The sequence below is a fragment of the Peromyscus maniculatus genome, chromosome 21 (genome assembly GCF_049852395.1).
Source record: "Peromyscus maniculatus bairdii isolate BWxNUB_F1_BW_parent chromosome 21, HU_Pman_BW_mat_3.1, whole genome shotgun sequence".
NCBI classification, from domain to species: Eukaryota; Metazoa; Chordata; class Mammalia; order Rodentia; family Cricetidae; genus Peromyscus; species Peromyscus maniculatus.
The window spans coordinates 44,765,358-44,788,854 of NC_134872.1; the positions used below are offsets into that span (position 1 = coordinate 44,765,358).

Below are 23,497 nucleotides of genomic sequence, written 5' to 3' on the forward strand. Positions count from 1 at the left end.
GGCCCTGAGTGGGGCTTGCAATGCTGCATTTCTGGAGTGCTCCCTGGGGATGCTGGCATGCTGTTTGAGTGAGCTCTTCCCAGAGGGGCTGTTCTTGCTGGGGCTGGCTGAGGTGGAGACAGCCGCAAAGCTGAGATGGTAGGTGACACATTGGCATGGCGAAAGGCCAGAAACATGGTTTTCTTTTTTAATAGAAACACCCTGGCATTAGTTAACTTTTGTTGTGTAACCAGTTGCTCACAAACCTTGGCAGCCCTGGTGCTCCATTGGGCAGCCTGTCCTACAGCAGCGGGGCTTTCCATTAAACTTCCTGGATCAGCCATCTAGGAATGTGTAGCAAATTGTTCTCAAACTCAGGCTTGAAAAACGAACACTATTATCTCACAGGGTCTATGAACGGACTCCAGAAGGGACTTACCAGGTGACTGACTCAGGGTCTGTCATGAGGTTGGGGACAGGGAGCTAGAGTGTAGCTCAGTGGTAGAGTACTTCCTGGATGGCAGAGTATCCTGGTTTCACCTCCAGCACCCAAGAGCATCCCTCTGCATGACACTGAGCTGATGCTGGCTGTGGGGAGGGGTCTCTCAGTTCCCTGTCATGGGGATATCCTACATGGCAGCATGATGGCTGGGCTATACTCATAGTGAATGACTAGAGAGCAAGATGCCGCCCGGGTTCCACAGCCCAGCTTCACAATGCATGTGCTGTTATAGCTGCATTACCCAATGGGTTCAAGGGGGCAGCTGTATGCCAGGTGAGAAGGGAGCCAACAGGAGAGTCACTGAGGGCTGACTTGGAGGCTGGTTGTGATGTCCTTATTGTTGGGAAGAAAAATGTATGCTCAATATAGACCTGAAATCTCACTCATGATTGAATGCCCCAAAGGAATGTTCTAATAACGTGATCTACATAGAGAGAGAATGTGGATCTTATGTACAAATAAGCATGGAGGTACCTCAAGTACTGGCGCCACATAAGCATACCATCATGATTGTTTTTGCCTTTGGCTGTGGATCATGAGTGCCCACAGTAGGTAAAGTTTCATCTTCCTTTGCTCTCTTAGACTGTGTTTGCCAGGCACCAACAATCACACCATTGGGACAGGTGACTGAGGTTTCAAGTTTTCATTGCTATTCCTTGGTTGAAAGAGATGCTATCCTGCAAGGGTTTCTTCTTTAGGATCCTCTGTGTTTACTTTGAGTGACTGAAGGATGCCATGGGCGCTCAAGTCTCAGCAGCAGCAGCCGCAGCCTGGAATGGCCCACCTCTGTCAGTGTGTCATTTGTTAAAGTTAGCTTTGTAAGTTGTCTTGGATTGGTAGCAACTTGGCAAGTGAGAATTCGCTGTTAATGATTCTGGTTTGTATTTGAAAATGTAACTGCAATGATTGTTCCATTCTTTAAGTGTGGGCATGCATAGTGGTAGTTAATAGGAGCAGCAAGCCTGGCTGGCAGCAGCTGGGAGACTTTTAAGAAGGCCATCCTTCTGAAATGGGTTCTAGTGTCCCCCAGGCATCTTGGGAACACATCAGAAGCCAGTCAGACATGCTTGTAAAGTAGCGATTCCAACACTGAATAACAAGCTTCATTCAACCCTGTTGCGGCTGGGTGTCACCTGGAGTCAGTCTGTGGCACATGCTCTGGTTACTCCAGTGCCTCGTGTTCCTTACATGCCTGTCTCACTGCCTGGCTCCTCCTTTCATAGATGACCTCTGAAAGAGCAGGCCTGGCCCCTCTAGTTCGGTGTGTGCTAGTTGACCGACCTAACGTGAAAGGTGTGTTGGGCTGGTGGGAGGTTGGACAGAATTAGAACCTGAATTCCTTCCTTCAGGAGCCCATAGCTCTTGGGCAAAGCTGGTCCATTGGTTATCACAGTAACCCTGATGTAGCCTTGATCACAAAAGAGTTGACTTTGTAGAATGTCATCACCTGAGGTCCCCGGTTCCCCTTGTAGTAAGGGCACAGAGCCTCATTGCTCCCAGAAAGCTTCTGGCTCGTTTAGGGAACCAGATCAATTTGGACTGTTTTCCTTGTTTCACCACAGGAGTGGCAAGGACCCCCCCCCTTGCTTAGAAGGCCTCATGGAAAGTCTTCATGGCCCCACTGCTAGGGATTACTGTACACGTAGTCACAGGGATGCCTTCTGAGACGTGGACAAGGAGGCAGACCCCTGAATGACTGTTCAAGGAACCCGGAAGGGCAAAGCTCGGGGATTCCCTGAGCCAGGAAGCACTGAAGAGTCCTCCTCAGAAACAAGTGATTTGTAGCTGTGTGGCTCTGGATCCTCTGGTACCCACTTTCTAGTCCAGGCTGGCCTTGAGCACATAGCAATCCTCCTGCCTCTGCCTTTCAAGTGCTGGGATTCCACCTGGCTAGCTTGTGTCCTCTTTGGAAACCAGGAGAGTCAGCCACTCCTGAGCCACTTGGTGTGACAGGGCTCCCCAGTGGTGGGTCTGGCTGCTGGTGTCCCAGGGGTTGCTCTGTGAGAGCTGGCCTCCCTGCTTGTGTAAGGAAAGCTTTGGCCATCAACATGGCCGTCCGCCACCCACAGCCGCTCCAGAGGTGTCAGTCCTAGGCAGATGAAGACTCACTTCACAGCAGGCCTCTCATTACTGTTTATAATCAGCTACCCCTGGAAACATGGTCGCTTTTCTTCAAGCATGATCTGTGACTTCTGATTTCTGGCCACAGCTCACAGGTTAACTCCAGACAGACATGCCTGCTGTAAATACTGCCTTTGTTTTCAATCTAGAAAGCTTGGATGTGGCCGTGGTGTGGCCTGGGCTCGCAGGTACTGTGAGATGAAATCTATGCTCCCAGTGTCTTAAGGTGTGGGTCTGGGAGTTGGTGCCCACGCTGTGGGCGGGTCAAGCAGTCACAGAGCTAGGACTCAGGGAGGCAGCAGACACCCCACTGTCCATTTCAGGAGTGTCTTCTGACTCTGGAGTCAGGCTTCCTGGAGATCTTACCCCATGGGTGACAGGTTTCAAGTGAGCCTACCCGCCCAGTCCCACAGAGGAGTGTGGTCACAGCATGCAGGCATGGAGGCTTTTGTTTGAATTTGTACCACTCCCCAGACTTCCCCTGTGCCCCTGCTGTCCCTCGAGGATTCTGGTGGGAACACCTTTGGCTGCCTGTAAAGTTCACAACGCTCTGAGCTGTCTGGGTCATGGCTGACCTTCCTCCCACTCCTTGAAAGCGAGGCTCTTCTGAGCTGCTTGGGCACAGCGGGAAGAGAGAGGGAAGCCTGTCTTGTTTGGGCAGAGGTGGGAGTTGTGAGTGCAGGAAGGAGACAGAAAACACAGGGTTGTGCCCTGAGGGACAAGTAAGGGCCCTGAATACAGAGAGAAGGAGAGTTGTTCCTCAAAAGCAGGTGCACACACTCCAAGAAGTGAATCTTCTAGGTTTGAGACTCCAAAGCTCCAGAGATGACAGGTTTGCTGCTGGCTGGGACACTATCCTTTCTGTGTTTAAAAAGGTGAATGATTTAGCCAGAGTCACCTGACCCCAAACACAGTCCTTTGGGTTAAGTTTTGTTCAGAGACTTCAAGTTAGCAACTATCAGATAGAAACCTTAAAATCAGTTGTGATTTGGAAGTTGAATAGAAAATTATAGGTGAAACTAAGTCATAATAAATAATAGTGGCTGCCAGGAATTTCATTCAGTATCTTTCCCATGAAGATGCATTTGTAGTTTTCTAGATCGTTCTAGAGCTGGGGAGTAAGTCAGTAAAGTGTCTGTCGTGCAAGCAAGAGGACCTGAGTCCACATCCCTAGGACACATACAGAAACTTGGCTGAGGGACAGGTAGAGACAGGCAGATAGATCCCTGCTGCTCATTGGCCAGCCGTTCTAGCCAGTCACCATTCTAGCCAACTAGAGAGCTCCAGGTTCAGTGAGAGATCTTGTCACAGAAAATAACATGGAGGGTGGTAGAGAGCTTCTGTCACCTGATAGTAACCTCTGGCCTCTGCATGTACATGTGACATGTCTATACACCCACATGGACACACAGGCACACACATGCACAGGAGTTCTGGTATCCAAGGAGGAGCCTGCTGGGGATTCAGTGGTTGGTAGAGAGCACTGGATGGCACAGAGAGCCCTACTTCATGTCTTGTTATTGGGTGACTTTTCTTTGCTGGCCTTCTGTGTTCTCATCCTGTGCCCATAAGTCCTGGGCTGTGCCCAGAAGGACACAGCTGTGTCCAGTGTGGAGAGCAGCCCTTCCTGTTCTGTGCTCTGTTGTACACATGGTGCCCTGAGGGAGATGCTGGCACCTGATGACCAGGCCTGCTCTAAACACTGCTTTTGCTCTTCATCCTGGAAGACTTGGCATCACTGGGGAGCAACACTGTGTTTTGCCTAATGTTGTGGGGATGTTGCATGTGTTGTGTACATTTAAAAAAATCATTTTATGTAGTTTTGAACTTTTAGTGAAATTTAGGCAGGGGAAGAAACACAATTTAATGAACAGGCTGCTGACTGACCACACCCAGAAGCCCTTCATGCTCCTAGGATGGTCAGTTCCAGCTTGTGACACCAGAGCATGGCTTTTCTGTCGAGGGACTCTGTGTTCTTTTGTTTGTTTGTTTTTGGTGTGTGTGTGTGTGTGTGTGTGTGTGTGTGTGTGTGTGTGTGCACATGTATGCATGTGTGTATGTATGTGTGTGCACACGTGCACGTGCATGCGTGTGTGTGTGTGTGTGTGTGTGTGTGTGTGTTTATTTGTCACCCACTTTCTTGCCTTGTTTCTTTTGTTTCCATCACTGTGGTGGGTTGAGTAAGAATGGCCCTGTAGGCTCATATATTTGAATGCTGAGTCACTGGGGAGTGGCACTACTTGAGAAGGACCAGAAGGTGTGGCCTTGTTGGAGGAAGTGTCCCTGGAGGAAGGCTTTGAGGTTTCAGAAGCCCAAGCCAGGCCCACTGTCACTCTCTATTCCTCTGCCTGCGGATCGAGATGCAGGACTCTCAGCTACTTCTCGAGCACCATGTCTGCTTGGGTGCCACCACGCTCCCTGCCGTGATACTAACAGACTAACCCTCTGAAACTGTAAGCAAGCCCCCAGTTAAGTGCTTTCTTTTATAGGAGTTGCTGTGACCATGGTTTCTCTTCACAGCAACAGAGCATTGACTAAGACAGTCACCATGCTGTCATACACACTCTTTAGTTCCGCCTTTCCCCTGCTTTCTGATTCTTCAATGCACGAGTATATTCCAATGTACAGAACCCCTGCAAGGTCATCAGGTGGTTCTGAGTAACGGGACCATGGGCATTCCTGTGCCTTGTGATGCCCACACGTACACATTTTTGTTGGTACAAGTGTAGAGAGAATTTACTAGATCCCAAGACAGGTGTGCATGCAGCCTCCCCACACATTGCCATATTCCCAGACTATCTCACTGACAGGATGAGCAGGAGAACTCCATTTGCTCTGGTTTTAGTTTTTACAATTTGAAGATGTGAAAACATTGGTGACCTGATTTGGTAGCATTTATTAATATAAGAGATATTTATTAGGGAAATTTTATGCAAACACTAGCATATTCTGAATTATAAACCAGATAATTAAAACATAACATTGGGGGCTGGAGAGATGGTTCAGCAGTTCAGAGCACTTGCTACTCTTGCAGAGGACTCAGCACCCACATGGCAGCTCACAACTGCTTATAACCCAAGTTCCAGAGGGTCTCAGCCCCTCTTCTGGCCTCCATGGGACTAGGCATGCACATGGTGCACAGACATGCATGCAGACAAATACTTATACTCACAAAATTCAAAATAAGTAAATATTTAAAGCAAACAGAAAGGTTGAATCAAATCTTGAGCAGCTCTGTACCCTCACCAGAACTTGGCACGGACTGAAGATCCCTTATGCTTCGAGACAGAAGCATTTCAGATTTCAGAGTCTTGGATTTGGAGATATTTGCATAGACTTTACCAGTTGAGCCCCCTCATCTGAAATTCCAAAGTCCTAAATGCTCTGAAATCCAAACTTTTTCAACATCAACTCTCAAAAGGTTTCAGGGGATGGCTGACCTGTACAGGTGGCTGGTCTAGCCTCCACTCTCTCCCTGTGGCCCTCCTGCCATTTCCCTGGTGAGAAGGAGACTGGAGTTTTTTTCGTCGGTTCCTTGATCATCTGTGTGTATACACACTGCACCATGCTCATTGAGGGCGTCTGAAGATCACTGCTGTATTCTGTCTTTTCCTTGCTGATCTGAGGTAGAGTTTGGATGAATTCACTCTGCAGAGCACGGTGGTGTAAGAACTGACTCCCTTTAGCTGGAGATAGACGACAGCAGCATCCCCTCCCAGCTCTGCTTTGGTGAGCATGGTGGTAACATAAGCTTTGTTCAGTGCGGTCCAAGTGTCTACACAGTGAGAGTGGGAGCTGCTTGGCCTGCACAGTGTACCAGTGCTCTGCAGGCAGCTCGGCCAGGCTCTGGACCCCTCCACACTCTGGATGTGCTGTGAAGAACAGACAGCTTTAACCTGAATCTGGGCCCTCTCTCCTGATTCTTTTGTGTTTAGGTCTTCTCTTGCCTGTCCCCTCCACGCTTCTCTGCAGGACTCTGTAGGCCAGTCATGGCCAGCTGGGACGCCGTCCACCTGGCTTGTCTCCCCCGCTGAGGTAGCGCTGCCATGCCCAGTTGTGATGGCTGCTCACAGGGGTTAAGTGGGGGCTGAGGTCTGGCTCTACTCCCCAAGCCACAGCTCGGGCAGGACTGCATCCCTCGGAGGACGAGGCACCCGCTGTCTTGTACATCTCACCAAGGCACTTTGGGCAAGTGGTGACTCTGGTTTTCCGACCTGTTAGGCCCAGGATGACAGGTTCCACAGTCCGCCCCTCCCCTTCTACCTCATCCTTTACTCCTGCAGGCAATCTGCCAACTCTGCATGCCCAAATCTGTGTAGCAGAGCTCACACTAGCTCCTCCAAGTTCCTGCGAGCCTTGTGCTGGGATCTCACAGGCCCTCCTTTCCCACCAGACTTGACTCTTGGAAATGGGCAGTAGTGAAGGACGCTGTGCACTCATGGGCTCTTGTAGTCCTGTTCTGGTGCTCCCAGGATCCACCTCGCCAGGGTGCTGGTCCCAGCACTCAGGAGCCTCCTTCCATTGCTTTCTGCCCCCCCCCCCCCACATGGCAGGAGCTGGCTTTGCACGGTTCCTCCAGCAGCCCCCCCCCCCACATCAGCTGTTTCGTGTGCGGAATGACCGAGTAGTTTCCAGGTTATCAGTTCACACAGACTGCACATAAATCATGTGTGCTCCGGTTCTTGGACACTAATGCTCCCTTATTAAGGCATAAGTCAGCCTTCCGGCTCCTGTCCATTCTCTCGGACTTCTTTTTTAATTACTACAAAGTAGAGGCTGGTCACGGCTGTGCCACTTGTCTGCTTCCATTCTCCCGTCCATGCCCTTACTGCTTTTTTGAAGTTCAGTTTGTTTTTCTGGAACTTGCCAAATTGCTTTAGGAAGCTGGGAACCTTGTGAATGGATCAGTGAAGGAAACTTGTCTTTGGAGGAAGCAGTCCGTGTGTGTGTGTGTGTGTGTGTGTGTGTGTGTGTGTGTGTGTGTGTTACTCTTGGCCAGTTTGTATTTTAGGGAAACATTTTCCCTGGCAGGTGAGTGTCCCAGAGAGGAGGAGCAGTTAGTACCTGGGGTGTGAAAGGAACCTACCTTCCCACAAAGTCGCTGTGTGCATGCCATTCTGTCCAGATGAACAGAACCTTCGCTGGCCTCAGAGAATGAGGGATCCCCACTCTCTGTTCATTGTTCCCCATTTCCCCGCTGCCCTGCGAGCTGCGGCCACTGATTTTCTGACATGTGCGGCTGCTGTTTGATGTCTCACTGGCCCTATTATGCCCGTCACTTTTCATTTTAGTCTGAAATGACTGGAGGTGGGGGAGCCTATGGTTATTCCTGCCGTTTGTGCTGAAAAAGAAGAGAAGGGTCTATCAGACGAGGCCCATGAAAACACCAGCATCCACTTTTTGAGATGTTTGAATATCAATTCCTGTCTAAATAATGACTGTTGAGGGGAGAAAGGATGCCAGAGTTTAGAGACTGTAACAACAACTTATTATTCTCCCTTAGCAACCGTGTGCAAGGTGACACGCGTCGTGTATTTCAGCAGATGGCCTGACAACATAATGCACGCTATTGCTTTTTAGGCCCTATTTTTTAATCATGTGTACAGATGACAGTGAGGAAGCTACTCTGAGGTATTATTTTCCTCAGATAGAGGAGGAAAGATACAAAGCAGGGACACTTGGGGGTCACCCGGATCTCCCAGGATGGCTGGTAATGGCTTCCTCGTAGGAAGAGAGGCGGCTTGGCCCCCTGTGTTCAGGGCTGTAGTAAATCACGTGTGATTTCCTGGGCACTGAGGTCTTTGATGTACTCCTCCAGAAAATTGGGGGTCTTTTATGCTGTTGTGTTTCAAAGTGATTGATAAAACTCTGTCTTCCCTCTGGTTTTCTTTGGTGGCCAGCTGTCGAAATGGGTTGTAGTCTGAACAAGTTGGAGAAACACGAAGAGAAGCGGCCCGGGAACATTTACTCAACTCTGAAGAGACCTCAGGTGGAGACGAAGATAGATGTGACCTATGAATACCGCTTCCTGGAGTTCACCACGCTGACTGCAGGTGAGTACAAGGCCCAGGAGGGTGGCTGGCTGGGACACAGCGTAGGATGAGGCCTGTCCTACAGCCTAAAAGAGGACAGTTTAGAGATCTGGGCTTCTATATCTGTCTTTACCAGAGAGTGGCTGGTTAAAATAACAACACTGGAGTGAGGTGGTCCACACCACTCATTTTAGTATTCAGGAGGCTGAGACAGAAGGATCTGGACCACATGACAAGACATGATATCAAAGAAATAAACAAACCAGTCAGTCAATTACAAAGTAAAGCTATGAGTCAGCAAGCAGTCCACATGGATGGGCTGAACTCAGCCCGTGGGCCAGGGACTGCGTGGACTGTGTGTTAGCCACCTCTGTAGAAGAAAAGTTTCCTCTCTGTTAATCTGTGTGTCCTCCACCTCCTCCAAGTTCATGTCACCACCATTTCTCTCATGTCAGTCTGGGCCAAACTTTGCCCTGGCTGACAGAGTGGGGCTGGGTCGTCTCCCACAACCAGTGCCCCAGGTCTGAGAGGACAGACTATGGCCCTGGGATGACAGGTAAAGGATGCTCAGGTTACCACGGCAGAGTGCATCGTAAGCTACCCAGTGTTCAGCACGTGCTGTGTGCAGTCAGTCTGCGGCCGGGGAATGTAGGAGGTTATTCTGGTAGAACGAGGACCTGTATGAAGAACTCAGTCGGTCCACCTGCGAATTGAATGGTGTGTAAAATGGAAGAACTCGCTCTTCCTTTGGGGTCTCAGAAAATTAGGAGCATGGGCCAGCACCTTCCCTGAATGTGTCTTAGGATATTGTTTCCTTGGGTGCCTGAGGAATGCTTTAAGCTTCCTGAGCATAGGAAGGAGATGGGAAGAGCCCTCCCTTGGGAAGGCTGATCCAAGGGCTGTTTAGAGTGGTGAATCTCCAGGCCTCTTCGTCTGTAGGGTCGGTCCCAGTTCATAAAGCGGACGTCACTGGGTGGCGTGTCCCTCTCACAGGGTGGTGTGTCCCTCTCACAGGGCAGGGGGTCCCTCTCACAGGGCTGGGTGGTGTGTCCCTGTCACAGGACGGTGTGATGATTAGAATGAAGTGTTCTCACTTTCTGCATAAACTCTGGTGCACAGTGAGGGCTGTTTGGTGTCTTCCTCACCCTGTCCTTCTCCTTCTCTTCCCTTCCTCCTCACATCTCTTCTTGCTGCTGCTCCCTGGTCTAAGGCCCAGCGCTTCTGGATCTTCAAGGGACGTAGACAGCTAGGCTTCTTCACAGGGGCCCCTGTGCCCCTTCCACATCACCAAACCCAAACCCAGGGTCTTCTGCCCGCACTTGCTTCCTTCTCATGCCCTTTAAACTAATGTTGGCACCGCCACCTCGCACAGGCAGACCAACCTTGGTAACTTGTGCCAATGGCTTCTTCTCACCCAGTTCCCATTCATCCTCATCCTGTTCAGACCCATCTGATGTTCTCGTTGTCGGGGTTCAGACTTGCAGCGCCCATCCCCACTTGTTGTACACTGTAGGGCCCTGGTTCCCCGTTTTGGGTAGCTGTTGCCTTGCTTGCTGACCTTGACCAGATGTCCTCCCTATGCTGATTCCCTGCTGGTTTCCTTCCTCCTGAAAGCTCACCGAAGGTTCCTTGTTTGTGTATCCCGCATACTGGGTGTAAACAGCTAAGATGCAAGAATATAAAACATCAGTAGCGAACTTCTGCCCTCCGGGGTTCTCCCATTGTGCTGTAAGCCTGTATGTAAAGTCTCTCCCTCCTTCAATAAACGGCATTCTGCATTCTGCATTCTGCATTCTGCATTCTGCATTCTGCATTCGGCATTCGGGATTCTGCATTCTGCTGAGGCGAATGACCTGCTGTGCTGTCTCTTGTCTCTGTTTTTTGATCCACAGCCCCTGGCTCGGACATGGTGAACGGGTGGTGGTAGTGTGGGCGTTACTGCTACAGTACACTTGGTCCCCAGCTGGTGGCACTGTGTGGGGAGGTGCTGGGGACAGCAGGAAGTGGGGCCTGACTGGAGAGAGTGGTCAATGGGAGCATGCCTCGAAAGGTCACACCTGGTTCCATCCCTGCACGGAGTCCTGACCACTGTGAGATGAGCAACCTCTGCCGCTGACTTTGTCTGAGGGAAATGCCTTGATTGTGGGGACACTGAGGCTGTGGGAGATTCTTTTCCCTCTCTTTGGTAGTTTTTATACACACACACACACACACACACACACACACACACACACACACACACTGTCATAGTTGTTGATCTGATGAATTTTGATCATCAATCAAAAGATGAAGAAAGCTGGATTTGGAAAGACTTTTCTGAATTTAGATGGAAGAGTGGAAGGGAAACATTAAGGGAAAGAACACTATTTGGAAGTTGTTGTGGTCACCAGGTGGCCTCAGCCAGGAAGGGGCCATGGGGACAAGAGAAGTATGGGGACACGTAAGAAGTCAGGAACAGTCCTGGGATTGCCAGGCGCCTGGGCAATGGCATGAGGTTACACAGTGGGCGCTCTGACCATGCCTTAGGCATCCATCATCTGGAGCACCAAGAGTTGGGAAAGGGATGACTTCTCCTTACCTCCATCTTTATTGGCTCGTTTTTTTCAGAAGTTGTGATTGCCTTGACAGGCAGTAAGTAGGACGTGAGAGCTGAAGCACGTGGCTCAGCTATTGTGTGGGCCTTGCCCGTGGCAGGGGAGAGCGGGCACACGACCAGCCTGGGAGTCCTATTGTACACTGTGCATTGTAGCTAGAATTTTCCTGCCTGGCCCAGTCAGGACAAATCTCTCACCCGCCAGTCCCGCAGCTGCTCAGACCCAACCGAGTAAACACACAGAGACTTATATAGCTTACAAACTGTATGGCCATGGCACGCTTCTTGTTATCTGTTCTTCTATCTTAAATTAACCCATTTCTACTAGTCTATAATTGCCATGTGGCTCGTGGCTTACCGGTACCTTACATCTCACTTGTCATGGTGGCGGCTGGCAGTGTCTCTGCCTCAGCCTTCCACTTCCCAGAATTCTCCTCTCTCCTTGTCCCACCTGTACTTCCTGCCTGGCTACTGGCCAATCAGCATTGTATTTATACAGAGCGATATCCACAGCAGTGACTTGAGCAATCTCGTTGGAACTCATCTGTATACAACAAAACATGCCCACATTAGACATGCAGTGTTGATAAATGGAAACATCTTCAAAACACATTCAGGACAGAGAACTTCCCACAGGTGTGGCGGTCCTTATACTCTGGCATGCCACCAGTGATGCAGGAGAGTTCTGCGTTCGAGGCCCCAGACAGCTATGACCTTCTTTTGCCCCTTGTATTTGCTTTGCTCCATTTCCACTCTTCCCTTCTGAGTGACATGTAATGGTACTCTCCAGTGTGCCAGCTTTGGGGTCTGCTCCTTTCATCTGGTCCTCTGAGACCCCCATGCTGCTGTTATGCGAGAGCCTGGTCCTTTGCTACCCAGCATGCGCTGTCATCCCTCGATCCTTCTGTCGAACCCTGGACGAGGTCCATTTGGGGGCTGTTAGAGGAAAATGCTGCTGTGAACATACGTGAACAGGTCTAGTGTGTGTATGTGTGTGAGTGTGTGAGTGACAGCGTGTGTATGTGTGAGAGAGAGTGTGTAGATTATGAAACAAGTATGCCAGGTGTGGAGTTGTTAGGATGTTAACATGTATGAGCTCTTAAGACACTGCCTCGCTGCTTCCCGGAGTGTTTGAACCTTTGCACACCCCCAGCAGTGACGTGGGAATGGCTGGCTTACTTCTTTACATCAGTTAGACACTGACTCTGGATCTGGTGGTGTGTTATTCTGTCTCTCTGTCTCTCTGTTCCTGTCTGTCTCTGTCTCTCTGTTCCTGTCTGTCTCTGTCTTTCTCTGTCTCTCTGTCTCTGTCTCTTTTTCTCTCTCTAAGACAGTGTCGCCCCAGCTGGCCTGGAGTTTGCTAGGTCTCCTGGGCTGGGCTCATCGGTGTAGCAGCACTTCGACCCTAGCTTCCTGAGTGCTGGGATTACAGGCATCACCATCATGCCTGTGTGAGCCCAGAGGGGGAGCCCAGGGCTTTGTGCGTGCTAGGTGAGCCCTGGGCCAGCTGAGCTGCATCTCTAATTCATGTTTTTGTTATTGTAATTGTGACTCTTTTGAACAGAGAAGCAGCACCCATGTAAGGCAGACTTAGCTTATTTCATCAAATTGAAAAGTAGACAGAAATGGAGCTAGCAGAGGCTATGAAAGGAATCGGCTGTTGGTCCCCAGACTGTCGCAGGTGCTGGAATGGTGCCACAGTGCCCCCACCTCACTCTGGGCTTCCTGGATCCCCAACTCTCTGGCCCTCTATGGCAAGTGTGAACTAAATCGAGAGCTCCGGCCAAAGGCTCTGACGTCCTTTCTGCCCCAGTGCCGCACCTTCAAGCTTGCCTCCTTCCCCTTCTGTTCCCGTAAACCATCCCCATGACACACAGCACAGTTCCCACAGCGGGCCCCATGACCACATTTTAAAATTCCCCTGCCTGTGCTTTTCCTGCCAAGGGCTCCATAAGAGCTGGCTTTGGGAATTTTCCTCTCACTTTATGCTGACCAGACTTATACTTGATGTTTGCTGTCTCCCGTCCTTAAATGCTGTGTGTGAATTTTGTTTGGTTGTGATAAGAACACAGGGGACGTTTGTTGTTCAAAACATGCATGCTGTGCAATGAATCATGGACGGGTCCTCTGTCATTTAGCTTCTGCTGTGGCCAGCGTTAGCCCAAACACCAAGGCCCTGGAATTTGTGCTCTCACCAGACTGCATTCCCCTCACAGTTTGGAGAAAGACTGATCCTGGAGGATGCGCCACAGTTTTTTTTTTTTTTTTTTTATCACACTCTGGAAATTAATTTATCGTTAGTATTGCTGTTGCTTGGCCTTGAGTTCATGTGACTGGTGAGTTTAAAAGCCCTGGTGCCATTGCCCAGGGGTGGAGGTGCAAAGCCTTGCTCTGCACACAAGGCTGCGTGGAAACTGTCCAGGGCTTGTTGGGCCCCCATCCCCAGGCTCTGTCCTGGGGCCTCTGACTCAGTAGGTCTGAGGCAAGACCTTTGGACCTTCATTTAACGAGTTTCAGGTAGGGAAAGGCTACTGGCCAAGGACCCCAGTGGAGAACTTTCTGAGGGGAGGTGGTGCCAGTGGCAGTGTTGGTGAGAGTTGTTAAGATAAAGTGTGTTCAGTAATTACCAACCCGCCTAGACATAAGCCATCATCTACCTTATTTCCTCAAGTGACTTATATTTGGGAGGACATAAGACAATCAATGCAATTATTCTTTTAGAATGTTTTTATTCCATTTATTAGTGAGTGTGTGGGTGTGGGTGCACACAGGCCATGGTGTGTGTGTTGGAGTTCAGAGACAACTGTGGGAGCTGGTTTTTTTTCTCTCTCACCACATGGGTCCCAGGGATTAAACTTGGGTCACTGGGTCAGCAAACACCCTTATCTGCTGAGTTATTGGCTCCAATTAATTTATTTCTTTATTTTTGAGACAAGGCCACGTGATATAGTCCTGGTTGGCCTGTAACTCACTATGTAGACCAGAAATCTACCTGCCTCTGCCTCTTGAGTGCTGGGATTCAAGACATGCCATACCATCCCCAACCCAGTACAATTATTTTTAAACTTGGTTTACAAACTTGCCATACCCCTACTGTGTGCCAGATCTACTCAGTTCATCCTGGAAAGGGCCCAGGCCTTGGCCCCACTGAAGCTGCAAGGGATGCAGCTGAGGCTGGAGTTGAGCAGGAAGGCACACCTAGCGATATGTGTGGACATCCTAACAGATGATGCGTCAGTGGGTGACTGTGCAAAGTCTTTCTTTCCTCGGCTCCTAGGGCTGCTTGAGTCTCCTGCAGTTGTCTCTGTTTCCAGGCTTTTCCTGAGCCACTGTGTGTCACATAGGCCGGGGCTTTCTAGTAAGCAGGTAGTGCTGTGAAGGTACAAGTTCACCATCGTTACAAGGAGTCTCCCTCAGGGCTGGGCTTTCAGGAAGCCCCTCAGAAAGGAGGAAGCTTGTGCTGAGTTGAGGGAGCGAGTGGACCCAGATATGCCTTGGTGTGGTATGCAGGGCTGGTTCCATGATGGGAAGGAGCAGGGGTGTAAAGAGTCAGGAAGAAAGTTCTGTTTTCTGGCCCTGGGGTGTGACTGGGAGAAGAGGGTGAGTGAAGTGAGGGGTGCTGGCTTTCCTGGTGACAAGGCCACTTCAGACCCTAAGGTGCCCTGGGGAGATGGAGTATACACAGGCAACAGCTGGGTTTCATATGCAGCCAGAATGGGGGCCCAGCAGTTCTCCAGGTCTGATCCCTGCCTGATCTTGTAGAAATGCAAAGTCTTGGTCCCCACTCCAGATGCCGTGAGACATAAAATAGTCCCTATATGACAATCCAATGGATGCTGCTGAGGTTTGAGAACAACTGGGCCAGGGGTTCTTCCAACTGTAGTGGAGGGGTACACTGTGGAACTGCACAGGAGAGTGATTTGAGCTGTGTGTACCAGGGTGGATGAGGCTAAGGATTGGCAAGGAGGCTGTGGGGTCCAGCTGAAGGAAGAGCATGGGACATGCAAGGAACAGTTTTCTGTTGACCTTTTAGCCAATGTGCTGGGTCTTCTGACAGCTTGCTCTTGACTCAGGAGCCTTGGAGAAAGTGAATATCTGAACTGTCACCCTCATCCAGGCTGGGGTCCAGTGCTCAGGGCCCTGCTCAGCATGGGTGGCCTCCTGCCGGGTCACATCTGACATCTAGCCAGGCCTCCTTTTACAGTACTGTGGCTTTCACATTTCAAACTAATTGCTCACTTAGAGGCAGCCTGGGGGCCATGGCTTCAGATCATCTCTGGGAGCCTTTGCCTAGATAGGTATCAACTGCCTCTGTTCCCTCACCTCCTTCCTTATTCCCCGACAGGCTAAGAACCACAGAAATTGCCTGGGGTCCGCAATTAGAATTAATGGACTTGACTTGTCCCATCAGGCATTTCTGGGGTTAATGTCTGGCAAGATGTATGAGGCTGCTCCTGACCTGGAAGCTGTGGAAAGGAAGGGCGACCATGGTGAGACTTATGTGCATTACCTGAGGATTCTTAGAGAGGCTTTCACCGCAGGGTTCCTTTAGCTGGAGCCTGGAGGACCCTGAAGTGTTTGTTTTCACACTCATGAATGAGGCATTTACCTAGCTCTAAACATGATGCCTACAGCTTTGTAAGGGAACAGACTCTGTAATCCTTGCTGCTTTTCAGAGGAGCTGAGCAGTCACTGATGCACATTTTTACAAACCTCGAAACAAAACATCAGTGGCCGTGGGTGGGGGAAGGTGGATCGATACAGGAGGCCAGAGCATCCTTTGAGAGGAAAGCTTGGAGCCTGGCATTTGAGCTGGGGTTTCACTTTTTACATCCTTCAGATGTAACATGAATCTTAAACAGTCTTAATAATAATAATAATAAAATGGAACCAAATATTGGGGTGAAAGCTGAAGATCAGAGAAAACAGAACAAGCCAGCCACTTTCTTACCTCTAAGAAATCCTCAACCTCAAGAGCATGAATTCCTGTTTCCTCGGGCCTTATAAACCTTTCTGCTTCCTGCCATCACTTCCTGGGATTAAAGGTGTGTATCTTTCCCAAGCAAAGACATGAGATCTCAAGTGCTGGGATTAAAGGTGTGTGCCACCACACCTGACTCTGTTCCCAGTGTGGCCTTGAACTCACAGAGATCTAGACTGATCTCTGCCTTCTAGTGATGGGATTAAGGGTGTGTGCCACCACTGCCTGACCTCTATGTCTAATTAGGTGGCTGGCTCTGTCCTCTGATCCTCAAGGCAAGCTTTACTAGGGTACAAAATATATCACCACATCCAGACCTAGAGCTGATTCTCCTGTTCGCAGCCCATAATGCACACAGCTGTCAGTCCTCTGCATTTTGGCTTTCCTGGTAAATCCTTGTGGATCACCCACTGTGACAAGAGCCACAGGTGGGGGTGACAAGGACAGTGGTGATGATGTTAACAGCAGTGACAGGCAAGGCACCACACACCCTGCTTTATGTGGCTTTACCCAGCATGCACTGGGAATTGTCTTTGGTCTTAAGCAATGTGAGTGGAGTGAAAGTGTAACCCAGCCTTGAGGTTTGGGCTGGCTCAGACCTGGCATCGCAGACCAGTGCAGGCAGCCATCCCTTCATTGTGTCCTGCTCTATGGAGAAGTCACCGTGTGCTCTGGTGAGTCACAGCTAGTGGGGATGTGAGCAGCTACTGAGGGCTGTCCTAGGTTGTGTTTCAGCAGGGTCCCCTGTGGAGAGCAGTTCATCTCTGCAGCTCTGAGGAGGCTGTTTCACTCTATGGTGATGGTCTCTTAGGGCTGGAAGGTGCTTCAGTGCACACTTCTCATCACCTGTTGGAGATCGTGCACCAGCGTGTGTGTGTGTGTGTGTGTGTGTGTGTGTGTGTGTGTGTGTGTGTGTGTGCGCGCGCGCCCGTGTGCGTGTGCGCGCGCATAGATCAGAGGACAGACAATCTCTGGTGGTGGTCCTCAGGAATTGTTGTTGTTGTTGTCGTTGTTTTGTTTTGTTTTTGACAAGGTCTCTTTCTGGCCTAGAACTCAAGGGTTGACCAGTGAGCCTGGAGCCTTCATTCTGCCTCCTCAGGGCCAGGATTACAGCCGCACACCACTCTCTGCTTTGGGAGAACACTTTTCTGACAGAGAATGTGAATATTAGCTGAGAGGCCTCTGGCATGGAGCTCTGGCTTTCCTTTGCTACTCGTTTAAAGTAGGGCTAAGTGCGACCCCTAGCTCAGCGTCAGGAGGCCTGGCCTGGACTTTGGAAACACACCAAGCTCATAGAAAATAGACTCCTCCTTTGCAAAGAGGTGCACACAGGAGTCCAGAGAGACATTTTCTTTGCTAGAAATCTGCTGTGCCGTCCTAGGGAGCACCGGCCTCTGTAACCATCTGCTCCCAACGGTGCAGTTTTCAGACCCATTTTTAGGTTCTGTTTCATCAATAAAGGGTTAGGTGGAGTGTGTGTAAATACTTCATTTCAGTTTGGCGAAAAGCAGCTGTTGGGCATTGTGAAGTTATTTATTCCTACTTGGTTTGGGGTCTGGTCTGGTTTCTGTAATTGCTAAGGGTTGGTTTCTATTTTGAAGACTCACGTGAGGAGGTCAGTGGCGTGACAGCGAGCATAGGTCCCAGCTGGGAGGTGTGCTAGAAACAGACCCTGTTTTTAAACAGAGTATGCAAAGTGTGCTCCCATAAGGAAGCTGGTTCCCATCACACCCACCTCGCAGTTTGAGATCTTCTTGGTACGAATGTGTTGTTCCGCTCATACTAATGAGGGTGATGAAGTTAGGCCAAAGCAGACTGGGCATTCTCAACATTCCTTTCCTAAAGTAAAACTCTAGGTACTCTGGTCCCAGCCACTCTAAATCTGGATCAAGACACAACACGCAGTCTTGTGTGCTCATGGACTGAGGGGTGAGTGTGACCCAAGCAGTCAGATTCAGGAACTCAGGACTCTTCTCACTAGGATGAAATGCCTTAGTGATGACTGTTATCTGTTAAAGCAAAACCAAATTGTTATTTTTTTTCTGTAGGAGTTCATAATAATAGCAGCCTGTCCTAATTTTTATTTATTTTAACTAAAATGGAATAGAAGGACCAGCAAGATGGCTCAGTAGGTAGAGGCACTTGCTGCTAAGCCGTGTGATGCAAGTTCAATCCCCAGGACCTGTGTATTGGTAGGAGAAAACCTACTCTTGCAAGTTGTCTTCTGACCTCCATGTGTACGTCATGCCATGCATGCACCCACACATCATAAGTAAACAGAAAATAAATGTAAGAAATTTAATAAACTATATATGTATGTGTATGTATATATACATTACAAAAAAATTAAAAATAAAGTGGAACAGAAAACAAGTTAATGTTTTATGTAGCCTACTGTCTTAGTTTGGGTTTCTCTTGCTGTGAAGAGACGCCTTGACCACGGCAACTCTTATAAAGGAAAATATTTAATTTGTACTGGCTTATAGTTCAGAGGTGTAGTTCATTATCATCATGGAGGGAAACATGGAGGGAGACAGGCAGACAGAAGGAGCTGAGAGTTCTACATCTTGATCTCAGGCAGCAGAAGGAGGCTGTGTGTCACACTGGGCATAGCTTGAGCATATATGAGACCTCAAAGCCCGCCTCCACAGTGACACACTTCCTCCAACAAGGCCACACCTACTCCAACAAGGCCACACCTCCTAATAGTGCCACTCCCTATGGGCCAAGCACTCAAACATATGTCTGTGGGGACCATTCCCATTCAAACCACCACATGTACTAATTCTTATCAATATGACTTTCAAGGATTCAAGAGGCTTTACCCAGTTTTACTGTGGTCCTGTCTCATTTTTGTTAGTTTACATTAACTATGCAAAATGATGGTTTTGATCATCACATTGTCCTACAGGTAGACCATGCCTTTCCACCCTATTCTTCCCCCTATCTCAGTATTATCCTAAGTTGAATCAGATTTCACATTTTCTAGAAGAAAAGAGACCTGTAGATTTTATCTGTGAGATCTTTTTCATTGGCATGAGAAGGTGAGTGAGTGACTTCCAGATTCATGTCCCTGTGACTAAGCCTAGAAAGTCACTTTCTTTACAGTGTGTTTCAGATACCTGCCCTTGAGTCATAGGTCAGATATCCTGATAAGTAAAGTGAGATAGGCAAGGTATGCTTCTTGAGCTTACTCTAGCCTAGCTCCTCTCCCATCTTGTGGTAGGAGCATGGTCTTAGGGGCATGCATGGATTTGTGGGGTGTCAGTTGTTGACTGGTTCATCAGCTCCTGTTAAGAGGAGGGGACTATTTCGGGAGACTCTCATGGGTATAAATTCAACATTAGTCTAGAAGCGTGGAACTCATGGGGCTTGAAGAATGAATGCTGTGTGTGACAGGAGACTTGTCACATATTTCTGCTTGTTGGGTAAGGGTGGGGTTGGCGGCTTTCCTTAAAGATAGAAGCAGTCCATGTCCTTTTGGAGAAGTACCAGACTTTACTTATTGTGACCTGGTCAATCCCTGATTGCTTGGATATTTGTCTGCTGTTGGTAACTACAAAAAGACCCTGTTAATCCCACACCAAGTGGAATCTTTGGGCCCATTCAACTTCAGCTTAGAATACCCCAGGGCTTCACTCAAGCCAGCGATCTGTGCTTCTAAGCTGGGCTTAATGGGGTGTACAGAATGTACTCTGGGGACATACTTTTGGGTCTTCAGTCTCAGGGCTTCTGGTGAGAAGCAATCTGGTTAGCCAGAGCCAGATGAAGGTTGTGAAAGAAAAGTTATTGCTGCTGTGTCTACTAGCCTGGGTGGATAAGAAGGCCAGAAGGAATGCTGGGAGTTGATGGAAGGACGGGGGCTTCCTGGATGCTTTGCTTTATCCTCAAAATGGCTTTCCTAACTGCTTCCCTTCTTGTTACTGATTCTTGCTAATCTTTAAATAATGACAAAGGTTTATTCCTATCCACTATGGTTTCTTTTTTGTGATAATTTTTATTGTCTTAAGAATTTCATAATACATATAAGGTGTTTTGATTGGCCCGCCTACCCACAGTCCCTTCCCTCTGCCATGACCATTTTTCCCTCCCAACTTCATGTGCTACTTTTTAAATATCCTGCCAAGGCTACTACCATCTACTAAAGCAAGGGTAACCCCTCAGGGTCCCATATCCCTGAAGAAAACTGATTCTCCATCAGGAGCCATCAGCTGCCAGTAGTTAGGGGTGGTACTTCATGAGCCCTTCCCATCCATGTGGGGGTCACCTGTCCTGACTAGGTGGGTCTTGTCCATGCGTCTCCGCTGTTGTAAGTTGATGTGTGCAATAGCCCCTTTGTGTGGAGCAAATAACGTTTCTCTACAGACGCCTCCTTACCTCTGACTCTCAGAGTTTTTCTCCACCTGAGCCCTGGGGTAGGAGGGTGAGATTCAGATGTCTCATGTAGAGCTGAATAGTTTATATTATCTTCTCTGCCATGTCAATGTGTGCCATATACTACAGAAGGTAGCTTCTCCAGTGAGGGTTGAGAGAGGCACTAATCAGTGTTTAAAGAAGATGAGACCTTGCGGGCAGCTTACTACTTTGTCCATTTAACGGATGACAGTATTAGGCTCTTTCTTAGCACCTATAACCTAGCCAGTCACAGATTTTTTTGGGGGGGTGGGTGGGTATGGGGGCTCAATACTTTAAGTTTAACCAGAAAGTGGTTGGTCACCCCCAATACGTTTGTGCCACTGTTTCCGCAGAGGCACATATCCCCAGGTCAGCCTCTATGTAGCTTCAAGGTGCACCCCTGAGTACGGTTGTTGAGTATCTTTCTCTCTTGATACTGTACATAGAAACTTCTAGTGCTGTGGGAGCTGTCACGTAGGGATGGAGCTTCCGGGTTGGTACTAGTTCTTTTTCCGTGTCCTGTACCTCAAGTATGTGAGTTTCTTCAGCAATATGATCTTGCCAGAAACTGCTGGCAGTTTGCAGTGTTTGGGGGTCTATGGAATGTCTTACCGTGGTTTCTTACTGTGGAATTCAGTCAACAAGTTAGATCAAAATAACTCAAATCCAAGAGAACTTATCTTTGAGGTAAATGCTAGAAGCCACTATCCCAGAAAGGTAACCCCACCATGTTTTATAAACTTTCTAACTGAGAGGAATGTCAAGGACTAGACTGAACTTGGACATGGGAACAAAGGACCTGAGGAAAAGGCAGCTTTAAAGTTAGCATCTCTGTTTATTATTGTGTGACCTTAGTGGCTCCATTAAGAGACACGTCCTTCAATTCCTTTCCCTGGCATATGAATGGGACCTGCTGACCTGCTTCTTGTAAATAGGCTACAGGAAAGCAATGCCTTCCATTTCTGAGACTGAGTTATAAAAAGACTGGCTGCTGTTGGACTCTCTCACATATTCCCTCCGAGGGACGACATGCTGTGAGCTGTCCTGTTGAAAGACTCACATGGCAAGGACCTGAGGGAGGCCCACAGATGACAGCAGAAGAGGAAGTGGACCTGCAGACCGACAGTGCACAGGAACTAACTCCTGCCGCCAACCACGTGTGTGATTTGGGAAGTGAACTTTCTTTGGTGAGCCTTATGGTGGCTTGAGCCGTGGTGGCCACCTGAGGCAGCCTCCTGGGGGAGTGAACTCAAGGTTCCCAGCTAAGCTGCAGCTGGGCTCCTGACCCACTGAAACTGGCAGGCTGTAGATGTGAGCTTGGTGATAACTCGTTGTATCTCACTATATATATCACATGCAGTTTAGTTAAATGGATCTCTTTCCCTGGCAGAGGCTGCTCATGGAGTAGTGAGAATACAGGGTCTTGAACCAAACCTGTCTGGCTTCAAAATTCTGGCTTTTCCACTTACTGGTTATGTGGTCTTGGGAAAGTCACCTGACTACTGTGTGCCCGTTTCCCCACTGTGGATGGGAAATAGAGTTTTTAGCTTTCAACTTCTGTGTTCTGGGAAGACTAGCTAAAAAGGGGGAGGGTGTGGGTTCCAACGGCCATAGTCCACACTCTTTGCTACTGTGAGCAGAAAGAAAGGGCATCACTAGTGACCTTTTGAGACTCCGATGAACTGCCTAAATACCCCACCAGGTGGTTTCTGTCTGTCCGAGGGCAGGTGTCCAGTTGGAGGGGCAGCTGTGAGGCCTGTGCAGTCAATACCTTGGGGGGTGGCTGCCTGGATTCTTAAAGGCTGTTAACAAGAGTGATCTCAACAGTGTTGTGAGCTAGCCCAGAAGCAAATGATCATGGTGTGCATTTTTCCATCTTTATCGTTTCCTCGGGGCCACACCCATTGCATCTGTAACTCATGTCACAGGCTTGGAGAGCAGAACTCATCTCTAAACTCAATCATATGTTTAAGAAAAGACTTCTGCTTGGATTGTGGCTTTCATCAGCTGCCTTCTGAGTTACTGGGCCTGATTTCTACCCAGAGGAGTCAAGACTTGTGACATTTAAGCTTATTGACAAAATGCAAATGCCCTGCTCGGGGTTAGCTTTCTAGAAGACTCAGCATTAAAAAACAAATGACTAAGGAGTTGGCAGGGTTGGGCAACAGAGGCCCCCTTGGAGTCCTGCCCTTCAGGGTGCCAGCCGGGATGATGGGCACCAGGAGTGGATGGGGGTCTTCCAGTCCTCAGCTGGGCTCCTTGTGGATTGTGGATTGTGTACATGTCTCACATATAGCTAGACCTTTTCTCCTGTCCTCTTCCCTCCCTCCCTCCCTTCCAGTTCCTCCCCCCTTCCCTCCCCTCCTTTTCCCTTGCATCCCCGGGTTCCTCTATTCAGTTCTGCTCTAGAGAAAGCTTTTTCCCCCCATGCTAAAATAAACACCCTCCCCCAAAGCAACAGCCGGTCTCCTCAGCTTCTGAGTCACTCGAGTCTTTCTGTCTTCACTTCATCAGCTCTCCAGCAGAAAAATAAGATTGTGTTCGATTGACATGCCGTCCTGCTGGGTGCCAAGCCGCATCACACAGTTTCTGTGTGTTCCTTGTGATGACATGGTGGAAAACCTCCAGCAGACCTCTAACATGCTAGGTGCCGGCAATTCATCTAGAATCAGCGAGGACTATAATAATTTACGCATTTTCCCTATTAGAGCAACACAGCACACGTGGAGGCAGCCGGCCCTGCACGAACACAAGCGTGCGTTAATGGGGACGCCATTAATAATTCACCTTAATAGTGTAATAGTTGCCATTTTTGTGACCAAAAATTTGCTTCAAGCCCTGCTTTATGGATGAAAAGTAGGATCAATTAATATTGAGTGACGACAGCCTCCCTG

At 49.0% G+C, this 23,497-nt stretch overlaps 1 protein-coding gene across 2 annotated transcripts in view; it reads left to right on the top strand.

The window, feature by feature from the left end:
- Rftn1 (raftlin, lipid raft linker 1) overlaps positions 1–23,497 on the top strand; it is a 210,470-nt gene that overhangs the window by 14,160 nt on the left and 172,813 nt on the right. For both annotated transcript variants that reach the window (XM_076557581.1, XM_076557580.1), the window contains exon 2: positions 8,503–8,655. In XM_076557581.1, the coding sequence (XP_076413696.1) occupies positions 8,511–8,655 (145 nt within the window). In that variant the 5' untranslated portion in view covers positions 8,503–8,510. The remainder of the gene's footprint in view (positions 1–8,502; positions 8,656–23,497) is intronic.